Source organism: Salvia splendens, chromosome 5 (genome assembly GCF_004379255.2).
Source record: "Salvia splendens isolate huo1 chromosome 5, SspV2, whole genome shotgun sequence".
NCBI lineage: Eukaryota > Viridiplantae > Streptophyta > Magnoliopsida > Lamiales > Lamiaceae > Salvia > Salvia splendens.
The window spans coordinates 29209446-29234568 of record NC_056036.1 but is presented as its reverse complement, the minus strand read 5'-3'; the positions used below and the strand labels follow the sequence as shown (position 1 = coordinate 29234568).

General features: G+C 37.5%; 2 protein-coding genes and 3 long non-coding RNA genes across 5 annotated transcripts; 2 read left to right on the top strand and 3 right to left on the bottom strand.

The window, feature by feature from the left end:
- Positions 1-310: 310 nt before the first annotated feature.
- On the bottom strand, positions 311-2440 carry LOC121805510. The gene is made up of 3 exons (XR_006051499.1): positions 2060-2440; positions 814-878; positions 311-343 (listed from the first exon to the last, which is right to left on the bottom strand). It is a non-coding gene; the product is annotated as an uncharacterized LOC121805510 (long non-coding RNA).
- LOC121805509 lies at positions 1464-2556 on the top strand. The gene is made up of 2 exons (XR_006051498.1): positions 1464-1861; positions 2427-2556. It is a non-coding gene; the product is annotated as an uncharacterized LOC121805509 (long non-coding RNA).
- Positions 2557-3690: 1134 nt separating this feature from the next.
- Positions 3691-8251, top strand: LOC121805508 (mitogen-activated protein kinase 9-like). The gene is made up of 11 exons (XM_042205394.1): positions 3691-4098; positions 4903-5311; positions 5415-5542; positions 5631-5690; positions 5851-6000; positions 6138-6293; positions 6379-6516; positions 6614-6690; positions 6845-6946; positions 7660-7882; positions 7965-8251. Exons 1-11 carry the CDS (start codon positions 3865-3867, stop codon positions 8025-8027), a joined length of 1740 nt encoding a protein of 579 aa, XP_042061328.1. The 5' UTR covers positions 3691-3864; the 3' UTR covers positions 8028-8251.
- A 2267-nt stretch (positions 8252-10518) lies between these two features.
- On the bottom strand, positions 10519-13381 carry LOC121804068 (cytochrome P450 724B1-like). The gene is given in 9 exon segments (XM_042203616.1): positions 10519-10660; positions 10759-10876; positions 10961-11083; positions 11160-11238; positions 11319-11396; positions 11607-11827; positions 11830-11842; positions 12605-12757; positions 12845-13381. Coding segments are annotated over 7 exon segments (1116 nt in total). The 3' UTR covers positions 10519-10660; positions 10759-10876; positions 10961-11048.
- Positions 13382-19313: 5932 nt separating this feature from the next.
- Positions 19314-24761, bottom strand: LOC121802118. Its single transcript, XR_006050740.1, has 2 exons — positions 24279-24761; positions 19314-19570 (listed from the first exon to the last, which is right to left on the bottom strand). It is a non-coding gene; the product is annotated as an uncharacterized LOC121802118 (long non-coding RNA).
- Between the last annotated feature and the right edge of the window lie 362 nt (positions 24762-25123).

The following is a 25123-nucleotide window of genomic DNA, read 5'->3' as shown; positions in this document are numbered from 1 at the left end:
CGCCCCTTAGGGTTAATAAATATGGGCGATCGTGATTAAAAGAATTAAATAGAAAGACGTAAAGAATTAGGGTTTCAACACAAGTTGGACCAACAATTAATATCCAAATAAATAAGCAAGAGTTTAATATTATCCAACGAGAAATTCAGAATATCCATTACCCTAACAATTAAAGTTGTCGGCCCAAATAAATCATAATTTAAACGACACGTCACAGCGGAAACGACCAAGAGAAAGAGTGACGTCATGTGTGATGACACAACGACACTCAAGGTTCAAAGACATCAATATTATCTTTAAATTTCATTTGCTCAACACCACCACATCCTCGTCGCCGCTCAACCTGCACATAGGGAAAACACATGCAGGGCTGAGTATTTTAAGAATACCCAGGGGCTAATGCCGAAAATATTTGCAATAAAAGTAATTTATCATGCCATTCACAAGTAACCATCGGGGTTTAGCTTTAGAAATACCCGAGGCACTTAAAATCTTTTCCCATTGTAAAATTCGACTGATCAGTCATTTTCCCATAGACGTTCGCCATATCTGCCAATACATGACTTGGAATGTGGCCACAGACCAAGCCACTAGACCGGCCAGCCCGTAGCTAGCACACGATCTACCATAGGTGTACACTAGTCCAGGTAGGGTTTGCGGCCCCACGTGGACCCGAATTCGATTTATATAACAGTGGCACATAGCCACATCAGATAGGCACGTAAAAATCAAGTCACGGCATGATAAATTCAGTTCATTTCCATCGATAAAAAAAATATTTAGGATGTTGTCCTTATTTAAAAGAAAGCCCACCTCGAGTGCTTAAATTGAAATTACTCTCTTTCCTTTGCGATCACGATTTCCTTGCGATGATTCACCTTTAACAATTTATATAATAGATAAATCAACACATCCTCCAATTAAATAAATAAAATGCATGCACCCTAGTTTAAATCTTTTATCTCTTTTTCTCAATTTTTCGTTTATTCGGCGGCCGCCCAAGGTGTCGCGTACGACGCCGGTCGGCCGCTTACGTCAACAATCGCTCCGATGGCTCCTCGTAATTTCCCTCTTGAAATCGAATTACAATCCAAAAATTACCTAAGCGCATAAATTAATCAACAGAATATTTTTCCTCGCAAAACTATTTATTTCGAGACTTGGGGTAAATTATTCGTACGTCGACTTATTCCGAGAATCAATTAAATAGTTTGTCATTATTAATTATCAGCCCAAAGATTTATTTAAAAGCCCAAGACTTAATTATCTCCCACTTTATATTTCTAAATTAAAATTTTAAAGCCCCAAACTAAAAAAATATAAGGAAGCCCAACTAACAACACATCCAATTTATTAATGTGACCCAATTTGCTTTTAGAAACAAAAGAGCTGGCCCATGAAATCCCCTCCCCCTTTTTTTCACACGTACTCCTTCCCCATCATCATACCCAAACAAAAATTAAGTACCCTTTACTGCCAAAACATATTAGTACTCTTCTTCTCTAACCAAACGTCGGCTTCCCTCTTCTCTCTCTCTCTACTGTATTCTTCCCCAATTGCAGCTACTAATGACACGAAGTTCCAAATTCACCTCCCTCTCTCTCGATTTTCTCTCAGAAAACGAAAACTCCCAATTAACGAGAAAGCCCCAAAACAGAAACCGTCGACTCTCCGATTCACTCCACGCCGCCAGCCGCCGCCGCTGTCGCGTACCCACCGTCGCCGTCGCTGCTCCAGCCGCCCCAGCTCGCCGCCGCCGTCGTCGACTGATGCCGCGCCTGCCCGGCGGCCCCCGACTAGCCCCTATTTGCCCCGGAACTAACCCGTTCAGCCCCGCAAGACCCCCAAACAACTCCGAAAGGTGAGTTCCCATTAGAAAAAAAAAAACGTTTCTTTTCATTCCTATTTTGGTTGCTTCGGTTATCCGATCAGAGAGGATTTTCAGATTTCATAATATTTACAAAAATGTAAGCAATTGCCGAGGGGAGTTGGTGCTGGGAAAGTAATGTATGGATGCAGCATGCGATAAGTCATGTTCCAAATCTGGGTAGGAAATTACCTCCGTGAATTGGATTTGGGTTGTGAAGTTCACAAGGCTGAAAGGCGGGTTCTTGAAGCTGGAGGATTTTGATTACTGCCGGAAGCAACAATTGATGTTAGATTTTGAAACAGGAGAGAATTTAGATACAAATGATAAATCATAGTTTACCTTGGATAGAAGTTGAGGATGATTCTCGCTTGCATAGACGATAGGTGAGGAAAAGAAATAATGGCTGAAGATTTAATATAGAGGAAAGGGGTTGGGGGATATGGGAGAGATTCATGGGATTGAGGGAAACGGTTTCAACGGGTTGAGGGAATGAATTCGAATTTTCTTTTTTTTTTCTTTTTGAATTAATTTACATTTATCTAGTATTTGTTTGCAGATTACGGAGGAGGAATATTTTTTCACGGAGCAGGAAAATCTACGTAAAATCTTTAATTAAGATTTGTATTAAAGATATTTTATTTTAATTAATTTAGTTTAATTCGCAGCCCATTGCATATTATTTTAAATTGTGCAGTACACCACTTATTTATCACGGACTGGACTTTTATATTAATTATTTACTTAATCGGATCCAACACGGAATTGAGTCCAATAAATATTCCTCTCGGACAGGAATTGATTAAATTCGCGTAGTCATTTATTTCACAAACATCTCGTCCAACAACAATTAATCACCAACAATCAATTCACGAACTTCGCAGATTTTAATATCAGTAAAACAAGTAATTTAGGGTTCACAAATCAGGTTTAGAAAAACGGGGCGTTACAAATACACTACTAAATATTTGACAAGTGTATCCCATTTTATGGTAAAAAAGTTATTACTAAAAATTATTTCGTTCACTTTCTTACTACCATATTTAATCAAAGATGTTACGTAACTATTGTTAAAAATATTTAATAAGTCAAATTTGATTTACTTCACAATATTTATATAAAAAGATTAATTTTTATATATTCCAAAATTTTTAAAATTATTTATTACTATTTATTTTCTAATTTTATTGAGATTATATAATTTTTAATATCTGTAAAAGATGTCCATTTTATATAAAAATGTAATTAACTAGAATTTTTTTATATTTTATATAGCTATTGTCGAAATACAAAATAATATACAAAATATAGTACTCAATAATAGTAAAAATTTAATTAATTAAAAAAAGTTTGACATAATTGGTTGATTCTAGTATAATGAGACCGGATTTTTAAAAATATAGTCAATTAATTATGTCAACTTTTTTAACTTAATAAAATTTTATAATTATTTTTATAGAATATATATTTATATTATTTATATTAAGATAATAGCTATATAAAACATAAAATTTGGTCAAGCTTTAGTTTATTTTATATAAGAGAAACGTTCTTTTTATATAAATCTTTTTAAAAAGTAAATCATCATAATAAAATAAAATAAAATAAAAAGGAAAATTTAGATATTTTTATATCTTTTATATAAATCTTTTTAAAAAAGTAAAATTTGACCTATAATATTATTTAATCAAGAGTTAACAATATTATTTTGATTAAATATGATAGCAAAGGAAATAATTTTTAGAAATAACTTTTTTAAGTATTAAATAGGATTCATTTATCAACTGTTTAACTGTCTATTATAAAATATAATAGGTAAACGTATGATGTAATCCCTTCCGTGCCGGAATTGCCCCTTTCTCACTGCTTCAACTCCGGTAGTCCAAATTCACACATTCCCTCTTATCCACGGAGTGAACATAAGTGGGAAAGAGTAAAGAATCGAACCGTGAGAATCGGCCGAAAAAGAGGTGTGATTAATTGAGCTAGTTATATTTATGGGGGGAGGCACATTTGTGGATGGTGTTCGTCGCTGGTTCCAAAAACGCCCTAATCCCAATTCCAATTCCAATTCCATTATTAGTAATCATGAGCAACAGCCGCATTCCGATTTGACGGAAAACTCCCTTTCCATTGTTGAAGACTTTGATTTTTCGGGGCTCAAGTTGATTAAAGTCCCCAAGCGCCTCGATTTCCCATTTTCAAACCCCGCCATGGATTCCCACAAAAAGGTTGCATTTTTATACCCTTTTGCCTTCTCTCCGGATCTGCTTTTATTTTCTGTTTTGACTTTTTTTGTGTGATCTGATCTGGGGTGATGTTTGTTTGGTTGATTGATTCAAGAAAAATTGGAGCTTTGTCTGATTTTGGGCGATTGGAAGTGCTTTTCTTTTGTGAATGTTAGCTGATAAATTGATCTTTGGTGATGTTTGTTTATGTGCTTTATAATGTTTATGACTGTTGCATTCAACAAGTTATCATCAAATGAGACAATTATATTGTGTTTGAATCCACCGCGATGTTTTTTCTTGCATCGGACTACGACGTTCAAGAACAGAGCTTTAGGCATCATCTAATGTTTGTTTCCACCATCATTAGTGACAAGTTCATGTAATTCTTTGAGGAATGCTGATGTCACGAAGTTCTTATTGATAGAAATCCATGGGTTCAATCTTAAAACCAATTGGTGATAGGAGAAGGGGCCATAATACTTATATAGTGATTTCTGTTCTTTTTTGTACAACTATGTGGGATAGTTATAATACTCCCTCAGTCCCACGAGAATATGCACTCTTTCCATTTTAGTTCGTTCCACAAGAATATGAACTTTCTAATTTTGGAAACTCTTTTCTCTATAATGAGGTGGGACTCATTCTCCACTAACAATACTTTAATTACTTTTTCTCTCTATCTCTCTCTTACTTTACTCATTTTGCATTAAACCCGTGCCAAACTCAAAGTGCATATTCTTTGGGGACGGAGGAGTATATTTTTAGTTTCAATTGCCATCACTAATTGAGCATCTGTTTTGGCAGAGTAACCTGGAAACCGAATTCTTCACAGAGTATGGGGAGGCGAGTAGGTATCAGGTGCAAGAAGTTATAGGCAAAGGTAGCTATGGCGTTGTAGGTTCTGCGATCGATACTCATACCGATGAAGGAGTTGCAATTAAAAAGATCAATGACGTGTTTGAGCATGTTTCTGATGCCACGCGAATCCTCAGAGAAATCAAGCTTCTTCGCCTGCTTCGCCATCCTGACATTGTTGAGATCAAGCACATAATGCTTCCTCCTTCGCGGAGAGAATTCCGAGATATCTATGTTGTTTTTGAATTGATGGAATCTGATCTTCACCAAGTGATTAAAGCAAATGATGACCTAACACCCGAGCATTATCAATTCTTCCTCTACCAGCTCCTGCGTGGCTTGAAATACACTCACTCAGGTAAACCATTAGATATAACTATAAGATTAAGTTCACAATTCTGTCTCTCTCCTCTAGTGGTGACTATCCTTCGTAGATGACATTTTTGTTTCTGCATTTTCAGCAAATGTGTTCCACCGGGATTTAAAGCCAAAGAACATTCTTGCTAATGCTGACTGTAAGTTGAAGATTTGTGATTTTGGTCTGGCACGTGTGTCATTTAATGATGCCCCATCGGCAATATTTTGGACTGTAAGTGTCATTTCCGTGCACATATCTCACCTTTGGAATGCATGTGTAGCTTCCTGACCCTTCTGATTTTGGTACATATCTGGTAAAGGATTATGTTGCAACTCGGTGGTATCGTGCTCCTGAGCTATGCGGTTCCTTTTTCTCTAAAGTAAGCTCATCTTTCATGTATCTTGAGAGTTGAACATTACTGATATTCACGTTAATAAAATTCCATACTTTTACTTAAATTATTGTTATAATCATTACTAATTATAATGCTGTGCTTATAAATAGTAAACTTGGTGTTGTATTTTTTGTCGGATGTGCAGTACACTCCTGCTATTGATATCTGGAGTATCGGATGCATATTTGCTGAGATGCTCAGTGGAAAACCGTTATTCCCGGGGAAAAATGTGGTGCATCAGCTAGACTTAATGACCGATTTGCTTGGCACTCCACCGCCTGAATCTATTGCAAGGGTTAGTTAATTTGCTTGGCTTATTTTATTTTTTAATTAGATTCCTAGTCATATACGAAGCAAATCCGTTAAGGAAGATTTGAATGTTCTTCTAGAATCATCTTTTGTAACATAATTATGTTGCACTTACAATGACAGATCAGGAATGAAAAGGCTAGGCGATATCTCAGCAGTATGCGGAATAAACAACCTGTTCCGTTTTCTCAGAAATTCCCTAATACTGATCCTTTGGCTCTTCGCTTGCTAGACAGGCTTCTGGCGTTTGATCCTAAAGATAGACCGACCGCTCAAGAAGTAATTTATATGGCCTCTTGGTTATTTTGGCGTTTCAATGAATATCACGCCCAGTAAGAAATTCGTGGATGGTTTTCTTGTGCAGGCACTGAATGATCCCTACTTTCAGGGGTTGTCAAACGACGACCGTGAACCTACAACTGCACCTATATCGAAGCTCGAGTTTGAATTCGAGAGGAGGAAACTGACAAAAAATGATGTTAGGGAGTTGATTTATAGAGAGGTCAGGCTTTAAACATTAGTTTCATTTCCTAATTAATGGTTTCTTGAAGTTATTTACCTTTTTTCTTATTCTGGCTATATCTTTTATGATTCGGTAGATTCTGGAGTATCATCCTCATATGCTTGAGGAGTATCTCCGAGGCGGAGAGCAGACTAGTGGCTTCATGTACCCAAGGTTAAGCCTGTTTTTATTTGTTCGATTACCTAATTTACTTTGTCTAAGTTAAAGAGATTGATTAGTGGCCATGTTTTCTGAATAGCGAGTGCATTACTATATTTTTGTTTGGTAATTCGTTTTTCTGACACTCTATCTTTCCATACAAATCAAGTGGTGTTGATCGGTTCAAGAGACAGTTTGCCCATCTCGAAGAGCACTATGGTAAAGGAGAAAAAAGCACTCCCCTACAGAGACAGCACGCTTCATTACCTAGGTATGTTTCCATCTTTGTATACGTTGAAGTGATTAGATAGTGACGTGACGACGATTACATCACTGTCCTTGTTATCCAAATATCAACATGATATAGGAAAATTAAAATTGAGTGTGTTAGGAAACCATTAATTTGTATATTTTCGTTTATATTGTTTCTTGGATTAAATATGCTTTTGAGTTATGAAAATTGTTTAGATGCTCTAAAGTTCAAAATACTGAACTTGATTTCTTACGGAAATGGTATAGTCGCTATTTGTTCGTTAGCCTTTCCTGGATAAGGTTACTTCTTAGCCTCAGAACTGAGCGATCAAACTTATATTGTATAATCGAGTTAGTTTCTTTAACCTCCTTGCATTTGTTTCTAGATCCAAGTATCTTGTGTGTTCATGTGCATAGCGATCAGTCAAATTATCTACCGTTGCAATCTAACTAATTGCATTCATGATAGTGATAATCTGCAAAGTGCATCTTCATGCAAATTCCAAACTTTGATCTGAACTGATAGATTTAAAGATTAGATGTCTGTCAAATAACGTCAACAAAAAATGTCAACTCACCGTCAATCGGTTGACCGTATTGACGTTATTAATCATCTGTTGACATCAAATCTTGAAATCTAACGGTCTAGTTCATAATTTGGAGTTTGTACAATATATAGAGTTTGCATTTGATTACATAATGTATTTTATTTGTGATACACTGATATATTAGAGAGCGTGTCCCTGCACCGAAAGAGGAACCTGAAGAGAACGATTTTGAAAAACGAAGTGCAGCTTCCGTTGCTACAACTCTTGATAGCCCCCCAGGGAATGATGGAATGAACAGTAGTTCCCAAAACGGTAAAAAGGGAAATTACAGCGCTCGTAGCTTGTTGAAGAGTGCAAGCATCAGCGCTTCAAAATGCATCGGTGTCAAAGAAAAGAAAAATGCAGAGGTAAATGGTGTCAAAGACCTTTATAATCAATCCCTATCCATGCTCTTTGTTACATCGTTAACTTGTCGTTTTTGCTCTGCAGGAGGAACCAATCGAAGAGAATAAGGAAGAGATCGATGAGAAAATTGCAGCCCTCCATGCCTGAGCTCGCTTTTCATTGTGAGATTTATGTTGTTTCAGTGCTGCAATTTAGGAAGGGAAATTGGTTTATTTATTTTGGATTAGCACCTCTAATTAAATTTTGGGTTGTACAGAATGTTTTTATGATGTTCATTTGGCTTATTAATTTGTACTGTTGTTACTCCTTATGGATCCCAAAAACATTTCTTGCAATATTTATTATAGCCGGTGAAAGGTGTTTGTTTGTCTTGCCTAGTGGAACAAGGAAGTTGTGCATATTTTATATTGATGCGTCATTCGGCAATGGTAACGAATATTGCGCATATTCTTTGTAATAATAATTTTTTTTATCTTTTATTAATATTATTTTGCTAGTATATATATATATATATAATGTAATATACACCGATAAAATTTCAAAATAAAAATATTATTATTAAAAAACTATTATCATTGGATGTTATTACGTAGATGCATGGCATTGCTATAAAATATTATTAATACTAATATAATAGTGCTTAGATGATTGGAGATTATTTGATTCAATATATACTCTCTTTTATACTATTATTCTCTCTCTTACTTAATTTTATTTCCATTTTAGCTATTTATCATTATTTTTTCCTAGACAATGAAACGTCTCGCTTAGATTGGGACGAATGGAGTAATATAATCTTTTAATGTATGGCTCGTGCTGAACAAATTGATAGATCATGAAAAGTTGAAATTATATACTCTCTCCGTCCCATTAAATATGAAACATTTGGTTTCCAGCACATGACTTTATGTAGTATTGTTTTGTGAGTTATTGAAGAGAAAATAAAGTAAGAGAGATGAAAAAATTGAGATGGTATTGTTTCCATTTTAGGAAATGTTTCATTTTAATGGGACAACCCCAAATGGAAAATGTTTCACTTCCAAGGGACATAGAGAGTATAAATTACTATAATTTCAATATTTCACTAAAATATTTTAATTAAATTCCTAATTATTTTTGTAGTGCATTAAATAATACTCCATCCTTCCGCGAATAGGAGTTTCGATTCATAATTACTATTTATGGTAAAGAGACTTCACATTCCACTAACTCATTTAACTCATATATTATTTAAAACTAATATACACAAGAGGAACCCATATTCCACTAACTTTCTTCCACCCGCTTTTTTTAACATTTCTTAAAATTCGTGTCGTGACATAGTAGGGATTGTCTGATAATAGCAATCCGGGATGTGAAAATATTCTTTAATTGTATGACTATCAGATAAATTGATACAGTGAAATTATTCTCTAGAATTTTTAAACTCATATTATTATATTATTTTTGTAATTGATATTTTTTTTATAATCTCTAGTGTATCAAATCAAAACATAATTAAGGTAATTTTATTGTGGATGGTCGTCGCATTCGGCGCCCCCAATGCTCGTGACACATTTTTCAAGTGTATCATTAATTACGTATTCAAAATATATGCTTACTAAACAATTAGTTCTTCATACATATAATTTTGACAATAGTCCACACAACCATATATTGACCTTTCTTTGCATATTTATCTGTGTGCTATATACTATATAGTAAATAATTAAAATCACAAGCTTAAAATTATATTCCAAATCATAAATATTAAATAGTCGAGGAATATGAAATAAAATACAATGTAGATATGAGATCCAAATTAAAAATATTCTCCCTCCGTCTTACTATTGAGTGAAGAGTTTCTTTTAAGCACGATTTTTAAGAAAATGAAATTTATTGAATTAGATGGAGAGAATAATGTAAGAAAAAAAGTAGGAGAGATGTAGACTGAATAAAGTAAGAAAGAGAGAATAAAATAAGATATGGAAAAAGTATTTTTTGCTAACAAAGAAATCAATCGCTTATAATGTCACGACGTAAAATGGAAAGTTGATCACTTATGGTGAGACGGGGGAGTATAAATTAGTTTTTGAATAAAAGAATAATTTATATAAATTTATCAAAAATAAGTTGAAAAAATTGCTTAATAAATAAAAAAACGGTAAGTATTGAAGGAAAGGTGATAAATACGATAATATACTAGCAAAATTTATCTTCGAATAATATTATAATATACTAATATATTATTATATTCTTTTTCAAAATGAATTTTATTAATTTAATTATAAATATTTTCAATCTTTTTATATTTTGTTCTTTTTTCTTTTAACTCATTTTCATATATGTTTGTTAAAAAAGCATGATATGAATTATTATTTTAAATTTCTGAAAATATAATATTTTTATTAGAAAAAATATAAATATTTTCTTTTTTATTTTATATTTAGTTGAAAGCATTATAATCCCATCCTCAATTAACATAAGGGGTTATAATGTAAAATTAAAGTACAATTAAAATAGGTAAATTTCTTATTCCAAATGATAGAAAATTACAAATATATCATAACTTTATCACTACTCATTTTTTAAAACTGGGTTAAGGTGGGACCGGAGGTTGAACTATTGCTTCATGTTCGATACGTATACAAATGAAATAAAAATGTAGATTGGCATAAGCTAAATTAAAATAGTGCCTATAATTCCTGTCTCTACTTGATTTGCTCCAATTCTAGAAGCAAGCCTCCTTTGAAGTCCAATGAAGGCATGGCATAGGAGCATCTTCTTCATTGATTTTCCCACTTTGCAAAAATTAAACAGTTTGAATAGCTGAATATTGATATGGGATGTGAATTGAGTTAAGAAAAAGAATAATAAAGTAAGTAGTAAAGATATATACCTGAAATTAAGATTAAAATGGTGAAGCCAAAATGCAGTCTCCAATTTACCAAGTTCTGCCCCAGGGCAGATCCTGACTCCACCACCAAAAGGGGTCACTTTCTGTTGGTTGTTGGGTCCTATATATGCATATTTTTTTTATATTAAGAGAGCAAAACATAATAATACTTTCATTAATATTGATTTGAAAAACATATACATACTTTCATGGAGTTTGGGATCAAGATGTGTAGCTAAGATAATTGGGAGGACTTGCCACCCTACCGGAATTGTATATTTTGCATCAAATTTCTAAATATTAGAGAGCCCTACTGGAATTGTATATTCTGCATCAAATTTCATGATATTAGAGGCCAATATCCTTATATTTCTTATGATTAATCATGCAAGAATTAATTGAACCTTTGAATTTGACATCCTTGAGAGCTTTCCTATGCACAAACTTCACTAGATTTCCACAACGCAGAGCCTCATTTATCACCTGCATATTTCTCTCCATTTTTATAATTTAATAGAGATAAGCCATAAAATCAAATGAAAAAAAATTGTAAGTATACCCACATGAGAAGTAAACTCCATCTTTTTGTAGTCTTCCCAATTCAAAGACTCTCCATCCTTCCTCAAGGATTGATGTTCTTCCTGAATGGAGTCTGATGAATAAGTATGAAGATTAAATAATTCATTCTCCCTCCATCACACACGAGAATATGCATTTTCTAATTTTGAAAACTCTTTTTTTTCTCTCTCTCTTACTTTACTAATTGTGCATTAAAATACGTGTCTAACAAAAAATGCATATTTTTATGTGACGGAGGGAGTACGAAACTAAAACTAACGAAAATTGCTAACCCGAAGCTTTTGAAGGGCAGATGGGGCCTTAGCTAGAAAGTAGACAACGAAGGCCATAAGGCCTGAGGTTGTTTCATAGCCAGCAAACAGAAGGTCCATCAAAACGCTCACTTTTTCTTCATCATTTAAACCATCCCTTTGCACTACTTCATCTACAAAATCCCCTCTCGCATTTTTCATCATTTTTTCTCTCTTTTATATTGCATCTTTCAAAATTGATGGATCCTCCTCCTTGACTGCAGCACCTCCAAATCATTAATTAAATTGGAATTAATATTGTACAGAATTAAATTTGAACCATTTCCAACCTTTACATCAAACTCAAATCCATTTTTAATACATGTCACACCAAAAAATAGTTCTACTCTAACCATTTATACAAAATTCAAAGTTTACACCATTTGAGTATGACTCACAAAATTTTTGCAATAATATCCAAAGACAATTATAAAAATGGGTTTGAGTTTGGTGTATGACAGAAGAACTTTTTCTACACCAACGCTCATTTTTTGTATATGATTGGAGAATAATTCAATTCGAAATCCTTTGTTCGGTAAAAATGATACTCATGAACTGTGTGTATGTGTGTGTAGTATGTGCAGTGTGAGTGTGCGCGCAATGTGTGTTTTGTGTTCAGTATGTGTGCAGTGTGTAGTGTGTGAAGGTGCCCAATTTTATAAATATTTAGAATTCTAATTATCTACTGTTGATATTGAATTCAAATTATGGCATTGAAGACCTACTATTGATATAGAATTCAAATTGTGGAATTGAAAGGAATATAAATTCTAAAATTAATTCCAAATATTGAATTCAAATTATGGCATTGAAGAATACTGTTGATATAGAATTCAAATTGTGGAATTGAAAGGAATATAAATTAAAAAATCAATTCCAAATCCAAATATTTTGGATACCAAATATTGGATTTTGATTCGAACCCTCCAATTCCATAACACCGAACGGAGCCTAAGTATAGTAGGTAGTATGAGATTTACCTTGAGAGCCTTTGAATAAGCAGTCCCGGGAAAATAAACAGGCAGAGAAACAAAGCCTTTCATGAAAGTAAAGAATTCTTCAAGTATATTTTCAGCTATAGGGTCATCAGGCTCAATACTCAATAGATTTTTTAACATAAGATAAAAGGTCAGCTGCACAAACCAAACCAGAGTTGTTAATAATCAATATAGTATCACACACATTAAACAATTTATACATGAATATATGTAGTTATATACCTTCTTGGCTTCTTTGAAGAAGTAGAGTGGGGTGGAGAGGGATGTCCAAGAATGTATGACGGAGAGGGAGAATGAGTCGACATAGGACAAAAACTCGGGGCTCGACTTAGAGGCGTTGATGAAGCTAAGCGCGACGCTCCTTAGCTTCTTGTGGAGGCTGCCCGAGACAAGCATCATCGACAACTTGCCAAGGATGTCGTGGACCGGCTTGGGGTAGCTGCTTCCGAATAGCGTTTCTTCGTTTTGAAGAATAAACGCGTTTAGCTCGAGGTCACACGACACCACCGTGGGGCTCCCGAATAGATGGGACCGGAAGATATTGCCATAGCTAGAGCAATGATCTTGCAAGAAGAAGCCAAGAGAGTTTGATTTATGAGGTTTTAGAAAGCCAAGAGTTTCACCAATTAAAGGGAAATGCCACATGCTTCCATCAGGCAACCCTGACTTTGGCTTATCTTTGAAAATCCACATCCCAAAAACCTTGCATATTAAAATCAAAACTATACCTAAAAACAAACTCAAAATCACACCACCCATTTTTATGTTTAGGCCACTCTTAATTACAACATCACATTGCTCTGCCCTTTTATACTTAAACATCCAGCCACGCTTTAATGCTTTTGATCCTTTAATTAAGTCTTATTTTGGGAAAAAAATCATTGATTCAAATTATGAGTTAATTATTGTAATACTCCCTCCGTCCCTGAAAATTTGTCACATATTTCGTTTTTCGTCTGTCCAAAAAATTTGTCATCTTTCACTTTTACCATTTTAGGTAGTGGACCCTACATTTCGCTAACCCATTCCCACTCACATTTTATTTTAAAACTAATATATAAAAGTATGACACACATGCTTCTAACTTTTTCAACTCACTTTCTATTACATTTCAAAACTCGTGCCAGGTTAAATGGTTCCAAATTTTAAGGGAAGAAGTTAACATACTATATAATTATGTACTATATTTAAGTTGTAGGGTGGAGTACGTACTACATTATTTTTCAAATAAATTTTTATTTCATCATATAATATTCCGTTTAATATCATTTGAAAAATTGTTAGAAAGAAGAGAAGATAGGAGAAGATATTAGAATCTTTACGTTTGTACTATGTTGATACTCCAAGAATAGATTGATATTCCTAGAATAGATTAATACTTTTCTGTACATATCTTTTGTATTATCCATTACAAATTTGGTGGAAGACTAATATAATGCGAAAACTGATAATCATTTTCTGTTTTACTATTACTAAAGTCAATGAAAGAGTGCAAATATTATTTATATACGTAGCACTCGGTTCATGTGGCGCTCTATATATGTTTGTTTATCATTATTTTATATTAATTAATTTAGTCAATCTATATCTGTTTAGAATCTTAAACTTGGTTTGAGATATAAGAAAAGTAATAATTTAATTTGTAGGTCAGCACTGAAGATTTTTCAATCTGAGGCTGGAAAAAACATATAATTGGACTCGCGTAGGTTTCAACAACTTTCAATTATAATTTATCGAAATTAACTAAAAACTAAAAACTAAAACAAGAATTGAAGTAAACGATTGTTGAGCCTAATGCAATTAATGTTTGAGAAAAGATAAATTGTATGCGCATAATACTTTTTAGTTTTAATGACTAACTATAAGTAGTATATAAACTTTAATAATTTTAACATTACCATTTTTAGGAAAAAAACACAAACATTATACTCTGTTTGTTATTTTCCCCGGAAGATCAACCTCCAAATCTGACTAATGTACATACCATTTTTATTCTACTTGGCATAACCAAATCAATATGGCTTTCTATAGGCATCAGCAGTGGGGCGTCCTAAGGCGCACCCTATGGCGCGCCACGTCATCAGTTTTATCCTCCTACATCCCCACCTGCAGTGGGGCGCCCTAAGGCGCCACATCATCATTTTTTTAATATTTACAAAATCCATACGAATTTAAAAAAACTAATAAATTAAAATACGAATTTCAAAAACTTCATTTCATTTAATAAAAATTAATACATTACAATGCGAATTTAAAAAAACGCAAACTCAGCGACGGCGGTTACGAGCCCGCACTTCTTCAATCATGTCGCTCATGAGCTGCGCATGATCCTATTGGTTGCGCATTGAGGTCTGTCTAGATAGAACCTCATTGAAGCCTAACGGTAACCCTCTATCGGGTGTCTCGGTCGACGTGTCGGACGAGCTAGATGCACGGTCATCTTCATTCCAATCTGTGATGCTTCCGCCTTCATTCTCGACTATCATGTTGTGCATGATTATGCACACATATATGACATCGGCGATGACTTCCTTGTACCAGGAACGAGCCGGCCCTTTCACAATTGCCCACCGTGATTGGAGCACACCAAATGCCCGCACGACATCCTTCCGCGCCGACTCCTGCTTTTGCGCAAATAAAACCCTCTTCTCACCAATTGGGCAGCTGATCGTCTTTAGGAAAACTGGTCACCGTGGGTAGATGTCATCGGCCAAGTAGTACCCCATATGGTATTGGCGTCTGTTGGCAGTGAACTCGATGGCCAGGCCGTTGCCGTTACATTGCTCGGTGAAGAGGGTGGACGAGTTGAGGACGTTAATGTCGTTGTTCGACCCGGCTATGCCGAAGTAAGCATGCCAGATCCAGAGTCGATGGTCAGCGACGGCTTCGAGGATCATCGTCGGGTGGCTGCCCTTGTATCCAGTTGTGAATTGGCCTCTCCACGCCGTCGGACAATTCTTCCACTGCCAGTGCATACAGTCGATGCTCCCGAGCATCCCAGGAAACCCTTGCGCCGTCTCGTGCATCTGCATCAGACCCTGGCAATCAGTGGCAGTCGGCTTGCGCAAATATGTGTCGCCATAGGCCTCTACTATCCCCCGACAAAAGCGCTTCAGACACTCGCGGCCTGTAGAATCCCCGCAGTGGAGGTACTCGTCAAAAAGGTTCACCATGGTGCCGTATGCCAACTGACGAATAGCAGTCGTACACTTTTGCAATGGTGTAAGGTCGGGTTTGCCGATGCCGTCCTCCCGAAACGTGAAGTATTCATCACGTTAAGACAATTTCCGAACAATGCTGAGAAAAAGGTGTCGCGACATTCTAAACCGGCGGCGGAAAACAGTCGGGCCCCATCGTGGTTGATCGGCAAAATAGTCTTCAACCAAACGTCTGTGAGCTTCCGGGTGGTCGCGTCGGACATACGTCCTATGTCGAATAGGCCTATGGACTTGCTCAGCCGCCGCCGCCGCCGCCTCCTCCTCGCGCTGCATTGCCGCATAGCATGCCGCCATGGCCTCTTCAACGGCTGCATCTAATGCTTCTAACGTCGAACTACCAGACTCAGACGAACTAGAACTATTGGTGTCGTCGCCGAGATTCATTTTGGTTGGATGTTGAGAGAGAATATGTAAAGAGATAGTCGATATGTTCGTATGTACAAATGAATGAGAAACGAGATTTAAATAGAAAATCAAAAACGCGTGCCATCGTCCGCGACCATCATCCGCGTAGCCCACAGTGGGGCGGCCGATGGCCTATCGTCCGCGGCCATCGTCCGCGTAGGCCGTAATGGGGCGGTCGATGGCGCGGACGATGGACATCATCCGCGCTATACTCCGCGCCCTTAGTATAGGGCGCGACGATCGTCCGCGGCCTATGTCACGCACCCGCAATGGGGTGGACGATGGCGGGCGCGGACGATGCGCGCCATCGGGCGTGCCATCGTCCGCCCCATTGCGGATGGCCTAAGTGGCTTTTATACTACTAATCACGAACTTAAAAGTGATCAAAAATATAATAAACGTTTCATGATTACTCACATAGAATATGTTTTTACCGAGAATATCTTATTTGGGTCGGTTTGGAAATTATGTAAAGTTTATGAAAATTTAGATCAATTTTAAGTTTACGGGAAAACTAAATTAGACCAAATTTTATGATTTTAGACACCAATATTCATTTTTATTTTAATTTACTTTTAAAGGTAAATAGTTTTATACTAAGAAAATATTAGCCATTATCTCTTCCTTAATTAATATAGAGGATGATTATAGAATTGTTTAATCATAAAATAGTTCGATGCGAATATTTTCAACAATTTATAATTGAATATATAATAAATTAATTTTTTCAGTTTTGATTTAGCTATTAAGTAGTACTATGTAACGTTCTAATAGAATGATTTATTTTTCCTAATTCTAAATATATTTAATTTAAAGGACATTATCATTACCACAATAATTATACAAAATAAATGTTTAATACGAAATTATTTAATAATTATAAATTTACATTAAATACTTATTACCTAAAATGACCAATTATATATTTATAATTTATGTAAATTTATCACTTACTCTTGATATTTTTATCCATTCAATCCTAAACTAATAGTAATGTTTTCTTTCATATCCTAATTTCTTAAAATATAATCCATTCAATCCCATACCTAATAATGTTTTCTTTGGTATCCTAATTACTAGGTATGTACGTAACTACCCAAAACAAACACAACCATGTCTATTTTATGTTTGTCAATTAATGAAGCATCAATGTAATAAACAACTTGAAGGAGACATTATCATAAGTTCATAACAGAAAATTCTTTTTGTATAGAGAAGCATTATCTTGAAGTTGTTTATATAGAAACACTATTTTCGTGAAAATCAATCTTCAACGTCCGTTTAGTGAACAATTTTGAATTTCGAGTTCTTAGAATCAAAATGGAATATACGTGACGTCGTGACCATCCGATCATAGTATTATATAGTCAAAATTAAGACGTGAAAATAAAATATAGGTTGCAACTTAAAAAAATCTCAGCACCAATCACATATTTGCAAATTCCACATCGAAAAGATCTTCCCCTTTCTTCCAAATTTGAGATACGATACAAAAAAAGTTTTCCTTTAAATATTTAAATTTCTCACAAACTAGGGCTGATTCTGTTTTTTATGTCAACGATTTTGTAATTTGGTCAAATGACTTAATTAGTGATAATTAATCGTATGTCTAATACTAATTTGAACTATTCAATGTTGGGCCAACTTTGATTCGGAATATCCCTTTATTTCAGGATAAAAGCCCTAACCTTGTTTTATTTATTTCCTAATTTAGATCTAAGTAAGGCATTCTTTCACTATTATAAACATTTTAATAGTACCATCGTATTGGTCTTGATATCATTAATTAATACTCCATATTTGTATATGGATGAATAATTAAGGTGTGTCGTTAAACACATTGGCGGACCCACATATAAAGAGGGGAGGGCTGAATCCAATTTTGTAATTTTTTTCTATTATAAAATTTTAAAATTTATTCATATTTTGAACATATTGGTATATAAAAGCCCCTAATAATATTTTAAATTATATGAAAATTTATTTTTGTATAAAATTTTGAAAATTTAGCCCCTACTCATGTTTATAAAAGCCCCTAATAATATTTTAAATTATATGCTTAACTTAAACATGAACACCAAGTCCCCTAAAGGGAAGCAAATTTGCAGAATTTTGAGTCTAAAATCCATAACCTTTTAAAGCATAAGATCATGCATATGTTGATGATTTTTGTAATAAACCGACCGCCAAGGTTGGCTTCAATTCTTTGCAAGTATTTTGGCTTTTCACCTCCAAAATAATTTTGTTTTTGCATGAACTAATCGAGTGTTAGAGTTTTATGTATTTTGGAATATCTTTAAGTGCTTATACACTGGTTATTTGTAGTCAATGAAAAGGAATATTCTCTTCCTATGTTATTAGAGTCCCGATTTTCCATTTTAATCTGTTTACGATTAAAAATCTCAATTCATATTTATTATAAATGGTAGTTAGATCTCACATTCCACTAATTTATTCTACTCATATTGTAGTATTATAAAACTAATCTCCATATAAAAATGGGTCTCACGTTCCACTATCTTCTTCTACCCACTTTCTTTTATATTTCTTAAAACTCATATCAAACTCAAATAATACTCTTAATGCTGTCGAAGGGATTATTCAATGTGTTCTGCTTAGACATTTATAAGATATTATTATTGTATATAAATACATAAGAAACAAACATGTGTAACTCTTTTGCGTAGTAGACTAGTTGTTAGTGTCGTTCATACTAGGTAACACAATCAGTTCTATATAGAAGATAAATAGTAGTACTACATTTGTTCACTCATAGCTGAGTCACTTTTATTTTGCACTCATTTTGAAAAAAAAAACATAATAAATAGTTAAAGTGGAGAAAGAGTTGTAATAACCGCTCTTTTAAACGCCCAATTCGTTATGTTCATTGTCGAACTAGAGATTTGTCGCTCTCTTGTCTCGTGTTTTAAATGGAACTCATTGCCCTTTATTGAAACTTAATGTTGCTAGTTCGCAAAACTAAAAGTTAATGAAATAATCAGATGAACTAGAACAATTTAATGAATGTTTAAAATAAAAAATAAAAAAATAATAAAAAATGAACATAGTGAAAGCAAAACAGTGGTATTTTACTTTGAACTAAGAGTGCTCGAAAACAAGATACATTAACCTATATAAACGTTTCATATGTGATTTGTGAATGGAAAGAAAAATGTGGAATACTATCCTATTGCAAATATTCAGAAATGGCCAAAGGACTATGAATTTGCTAAACTTTGGGCCTTTGTCTTCCGAGCCCAAATCGCACCCACCGTGGCCTTCCTCTCCGATCAGCCCCGTCCCTTTTTCTCTTCTTCCTCCACCCCTGCAATTGCAATATTCAAACAAAATGTTAATTACCTAGAAGACAAGAGGGATTAAGGGAAAATCCCATTGGAGAAAGGGAACAACAATGCCATAGTAAAGAGGGGCTTTAAAAGTGGCAAGAACCAGCCCCTAATGCCTCTCTCTCGAGACCAGCCCACACTCAAGGAAAGGGGTGACAAAACTTACAGTTTCATAGAGGGACAACTTGCCAAATGAGGCAAAAACAGCTTGCACCCTACTCTTCCCTCCCAACAGCTCCTATTTTTTTTTCACTAAGAGCATCCACTACGCTGTCCCCCACCGTCCCTTAGACTACTATTTGAGGGTCCCACTATACTTTATTCCTCCATCCCTTAACTAAGGGACGGAACCTGCAACGCTCCGTCCCTTATTCCGTCCATTAAATTACTATTCATTAAATTTCATTTTTATTTTTTTTCCAACCCAATTCAATTAAAACAAACACACTTTATTAAAATTAAAACATTAAAATTCAAAAAAATAGAAAATGGACATAATTAAAATCCTAAAAAAATAAAAATGACATAATTTAATTTTCTCCGCCAAAGTTTCCCAAATTTACTCAATTAGATCCTCTTGGAGTTGGACGTGGGCGCTACAGTCGCGTGTCCTTGCCCGAATAGACAATCGTTCTTGTGTTGACGGATGCGCTCCACTTCGCGGCGGACTACTTGCGGTTGAGCTTCCGGGGGATTCGGGGTCGAACTAATTTCGCGCCTCGGGTCCTTCGTCTTGGACAATCATGTTGTGCAAGATTATGCACGTATACATGATGTCGACCATGCTCTCCATGAACTACGACCGAGCCGAGGCTTTGATGATGTTGAAGCGCGCTTGGAGAACCACGAACGCCCTCTCCACATCCTTGCGAGCAGCCTCCTGCTTCTGCGCAAAAAGAGTCTGCTTTGGGTTCGCAGACCTGTTGCACGTCTTCACGAAGGTCGGCCACTTCGGGGAGATGCCGTCAACGAGATAGTACCCCATTTTATACAGCCGGTTGTTGGCGACGAAGTTGATGACCGGCGCTTTACCATCCAAAATATCGGTAAAGAGACCGGACTGGTGGAGCACGTTTATATCGTTGTTTGAGCCAGGGACCCCGAAGTACGCGTGCCAGATCCAAAGCCGGTAGTCGGCCTCGAGTACAACGGTTGGGTGGGTGCCTTTATGGCCGCTCGTGTAGGACCCCCTCCAAGCCACCGGGCAATTCTTCCATTGCCAATGCATGCAATCGACACTGCCAAGCATCCCGGGGAATCCGTGCACTTGTTCGTGCAGGTCGAGGAGGAACTGACAATCGGTCGTGCTTGCCCTCCGGAGAAATTCGTCGGTAAAAGCTGCCCGGACGCCTGTTTGTCCAGTCGCAAGCTGACGGATTGCTGCAGTACATTTCTGCAGCGTCGTGTGGCTGGGACGCCCGACCGCGTTGAACCCTTCCCGGAAGAACTCTTCCCAGGCCGCCAAAGTATTCGCTATGTGGAGAAATAGCGGTTTACTCATGCGGAAACGGCGATGGAAGTAGGTTTCTCCCCAAATCGGGTTATCGCAGAAGTAGTCGCGTACTAACCTTACGGCGGCTTCCTCCCGGTTGCGATGGATGTATGTCCGAGAGCGTCGTGGAGGCTGCGCGGCTTCCTCCGCCTCTCGGTGTCGATCTTCTTCAAGTGATTGTTCCATTAGTTGATGCATTTGCTCAAAAGGATCCATTTGTTTGAGTTGATTTAAGATGAAATTGGAGTGGTTATAGAGAGGATTTAAGAGGAATAGATGTGTGTTTGTGTGTGAAATGAGTAAATAAATAAAATAAATAAAAGAAAGAAAATAAAAAATTAACAGTAAAATTACCGTTTGAAAAATAAATTTTTTTTTTATTAAAATTCGAATTTTTTTAAAAAATGAATTATTGCGTCATCCGTGACGACGCCCACTCGCGGGCCAGCGAGTGGGCGTCACGCATGCATCGTGGGCGCGACACGTCGCCCGGGTGCGTGACGGAACGGCGCGTCCCTTGTTTCGCGGCTACGGGCTACGGGACGGGACGAACGTTCCAACGCATCCCGCGGGACGCGTAGTGGATGCTCTAATGTACACCTGCCATAGTCAAACCAAACACATAAATGCTTGAGTACTTAAAACCCAGGCAAATTACCAAATTTCTTTAATTAAAAGTAGTGAGAGTCAAGAAGTTAAGAGATTCTCTGCAGCACGAAAACAAAAGGGTTGGACAACCATTTAATTCTTCCCAAGTACACCAAGATCAGCCTATAAAAACCCTCACACCACCTCCCAAAAACCCTCCCTCTTGTTCGATAATTTCAGCAACATAAGATCATCCACTACGCGTACCGCGCGCGGCTCGTGTTCCGTCCCGGAGGAACGGTTCCGCCGCGGGACGCGTTGCAGCTTATCGCCCGTCCCCAGCCCGTCCCATATCTCGTCGCTGCGCGACTCGGGACGCGACGTCGCGCCATGCGCCTGGCCGACGTGTTGCTCGCCCGACGCATGCGTGACGCCCACTCGCTGGCCCGCGAGTGGGCGTCGTCACGGATGACGCAATAATTCAATTTTTTTTAATTCGAATTTTAATAAAAAAAATTCAAACGGTAATGTTACCGTTTTGTTTTTTTATTTTCAATTTTTAAAATTTTTTTTTATTTCTTTACTCTATAAATACTCCTATTTCATACTCATTTCATACACAAACACACATCTATTCCTCTCAAATTCTCTCTATATCCACTCCAATTTCCATCTCAAATCAACTCAAACTAATGGATCCTTTTGAGTAAATGCGTCAAATAATGGAACAATCACTTGAAGAAGATCGGCGCCGAGAGGCGGAGGAAGCCGCGCCGCCCCCACGACGCTCCCAGACGTACATCCATCGCAACCGGGAGGAAACCGCTGCAAGGTTAGTACGCGACTACTTCTGCGATAACCCGATTTGGGGAGAAACCAACTTCCGTCGCCGTTTCCGCATGAGTAAACCACTATTTCTCCGCATCGCGCATATTTTGGCGGCCCGGGAAGAGTTCTTCCGAGAAGGGTTCGACGCGGTCGGTCGTCCCAACCACACGACGCTGCAGAAATTTACTGTAGCAATCCGTCAGCTTGCGACAGGACAAACGGCCGACATGTTCGACGAATACCTCCACATCGGAGACACCACTGGGCGCATGTGCTTGCTCAAATTCTGCAAAGGCGTCCGGACAGCCTTTACCGACGAATTTCTCCGGAGGGCAAGCACGACCGATTGTCAGTTCCTCCTCGACCTGCACGAACAAGTGCACGGATTCCCAGGGATGCTTGGCAGTGTCGATTGCATGCACTGGCAATGGAAGAATTGCCCGATGGCTTGGAGGGGGTCCTACACGAGCGGCCACAAAGGCACCCACCCAACCGTTGTACTCGAGGCCGTTGCCGACTACCGGCTTTGGATCTGGCACGCGTACTTCGGGGTTCCTGGCTCAAACAACGACGTAAACGTGCTCCACCAGTCCGACCTCTTTACCTAAGTTTTGGATGGTAAAGCGTCGGCCATCAACTTTGTCGCCAACAACCGGCTGTATAAAATGGGGTACTATCTCGCCGACGGCATCTACCCGAAGTGGCCGACCTTCGTGAAGACGTGCAGCCGGCCCACGAACCCAAAGCAGACTCTTTTTGCGCAGAAGCAGGAGGCTGCTCGTAAGGATGTGGAGAGGGCGTTCGAGGTTCTCCAAGCGCGCTTCAACATCATCAAAGCCTCGGCTCGTTCGTGGTTCATGGAGAGCATGGTCGACATCATGTATACATGCATAATCTTGCACAACATGATTGTCCAAGACGAAGGACCCGAGGCGGGAAATTGGTTCGACCCCGAATCCCCCGGAAGCTCAACCGCAAGTAGTCCGCCGCGAAGTGGAGCGCATCCGTCAATACAAGAACGGTTGTCTATTCGGGCAAGGACACGCGACTATAGCGCCCACGCCCAACTCTAAGAGGATCTAATTATGTCTTTTTTCTATTTTTTTGAATTTTAATGTCATTTTTAATTATGTCTTTTGGCGGAGAAAATTAAATTATGTCATTTTTATTTTTTTAGGATTTTAATTATGTCTTTTTTCTATTTTTTGAATTTTAATGTTGTTTTAATTTTAATGAAGTTTGTTTTTTTAATTAAATTTGTTGGAAAAATAAATAAAAAACTGAAATTGAATGAATAGTAATTTAAGGGACGGAGCGTTGCAGGTTCCGTCCCTTAGTTAAGGGATGAAGGAATAAAGTACAGTGAGGCCCTCAAATAGTAGTTTAAGGGACGGTGGGGGAACAGCGTAGTGGATGCTCTAACAAGTTTGAGAGTAAGGGAGATGAGGTTTTAGGAGCTGATTTTCAAAGCGGCCGCAGCTTTCAACAGGTAAAACACACTACAACTTAGCATCATATAGAAGCACCACAACCTAAAAATCTCAAATAGCATGCTAATCCCAAATAAGATCAATAAGACACAAGCACACCCCCTGCTTTTGTTGAGAACATCATGCCAGGCTCAAGAACATGGAATTATGGCTGTAGGAACCTCACAATAGTAGCAAGCTTTAATAATTAAAAGATCAGCACTTTAGCCCAAATATCAAGCTCATTCCAGTAGGTGAACGCTTAAATTTTCAGACACAAATCAACTAAGTAAAGAGGGGTGATAGAACTTAGCTTAGGGAAGAGTTGTTCGGCGCTGACCGAACGACGTCGGGGCATCGAGGGCAGCTCCGCGAACACCGTAGAGCAGCAGCGGACGGCGAAGGTTATGCCGGCACGAGTCTCCAGCGATACGGTGACGACAAGGAGCTGGAGCCGACGGCGCTCCGGCGACCAAGTGGAGTGGCGGTTTCGCCGGAAAAAAGGGGGGAGGGGAAACGGACATGCCGGAGGCGCTGAACGGAGCAGCGATCCGCGACGGTGAGAGGGTAGCGGTGCTGCACCACTGTGTAGCAGCCGAGAGAGAGAGATGGCGGCGCCGCGGTGTCCTGCCAGACCGACGAATGAGAGGAGAAATTGGAGGAGGATACGACCGCTGCTGCCTGTTGACCGCCCGAGACCGACGGCGGCAGCGCTGCGTGTCGGCGGCAGCGGATCGAGATGGAGGAGGAAGGACCGGCGAGTCCAGGCTCAACACTTTCAATTTGGGGATTTTTGAGAGGTATATTAGAAATGAGGGAGAGGAAGAGATCGGTGGAGTTGGGAGTATAAGGTTGGGCTGAGTTTTTTTTGGGCCACTTGTTTAAATTGATGTTGGGCCAATAATTAAAATATAGTAAGAACTTGGGCCAAGAACTAGTAAAGGGAGTTTTGGACTAGATTTTATCAAGTTGGGCCTGCAATGCCTATTTAAATCATGGGCTCCCCTAAGTTACTCCAACAATAATTAATACTAAGTGATGATTCGCTAATTAAATCCCGAGAGGATAAATTTAATTTCGAACGAGATACATGGAAAGTAATACTTCCAAAGTTAATGGAATTATTTCTTAAACCTTCATGATGATGATTAACT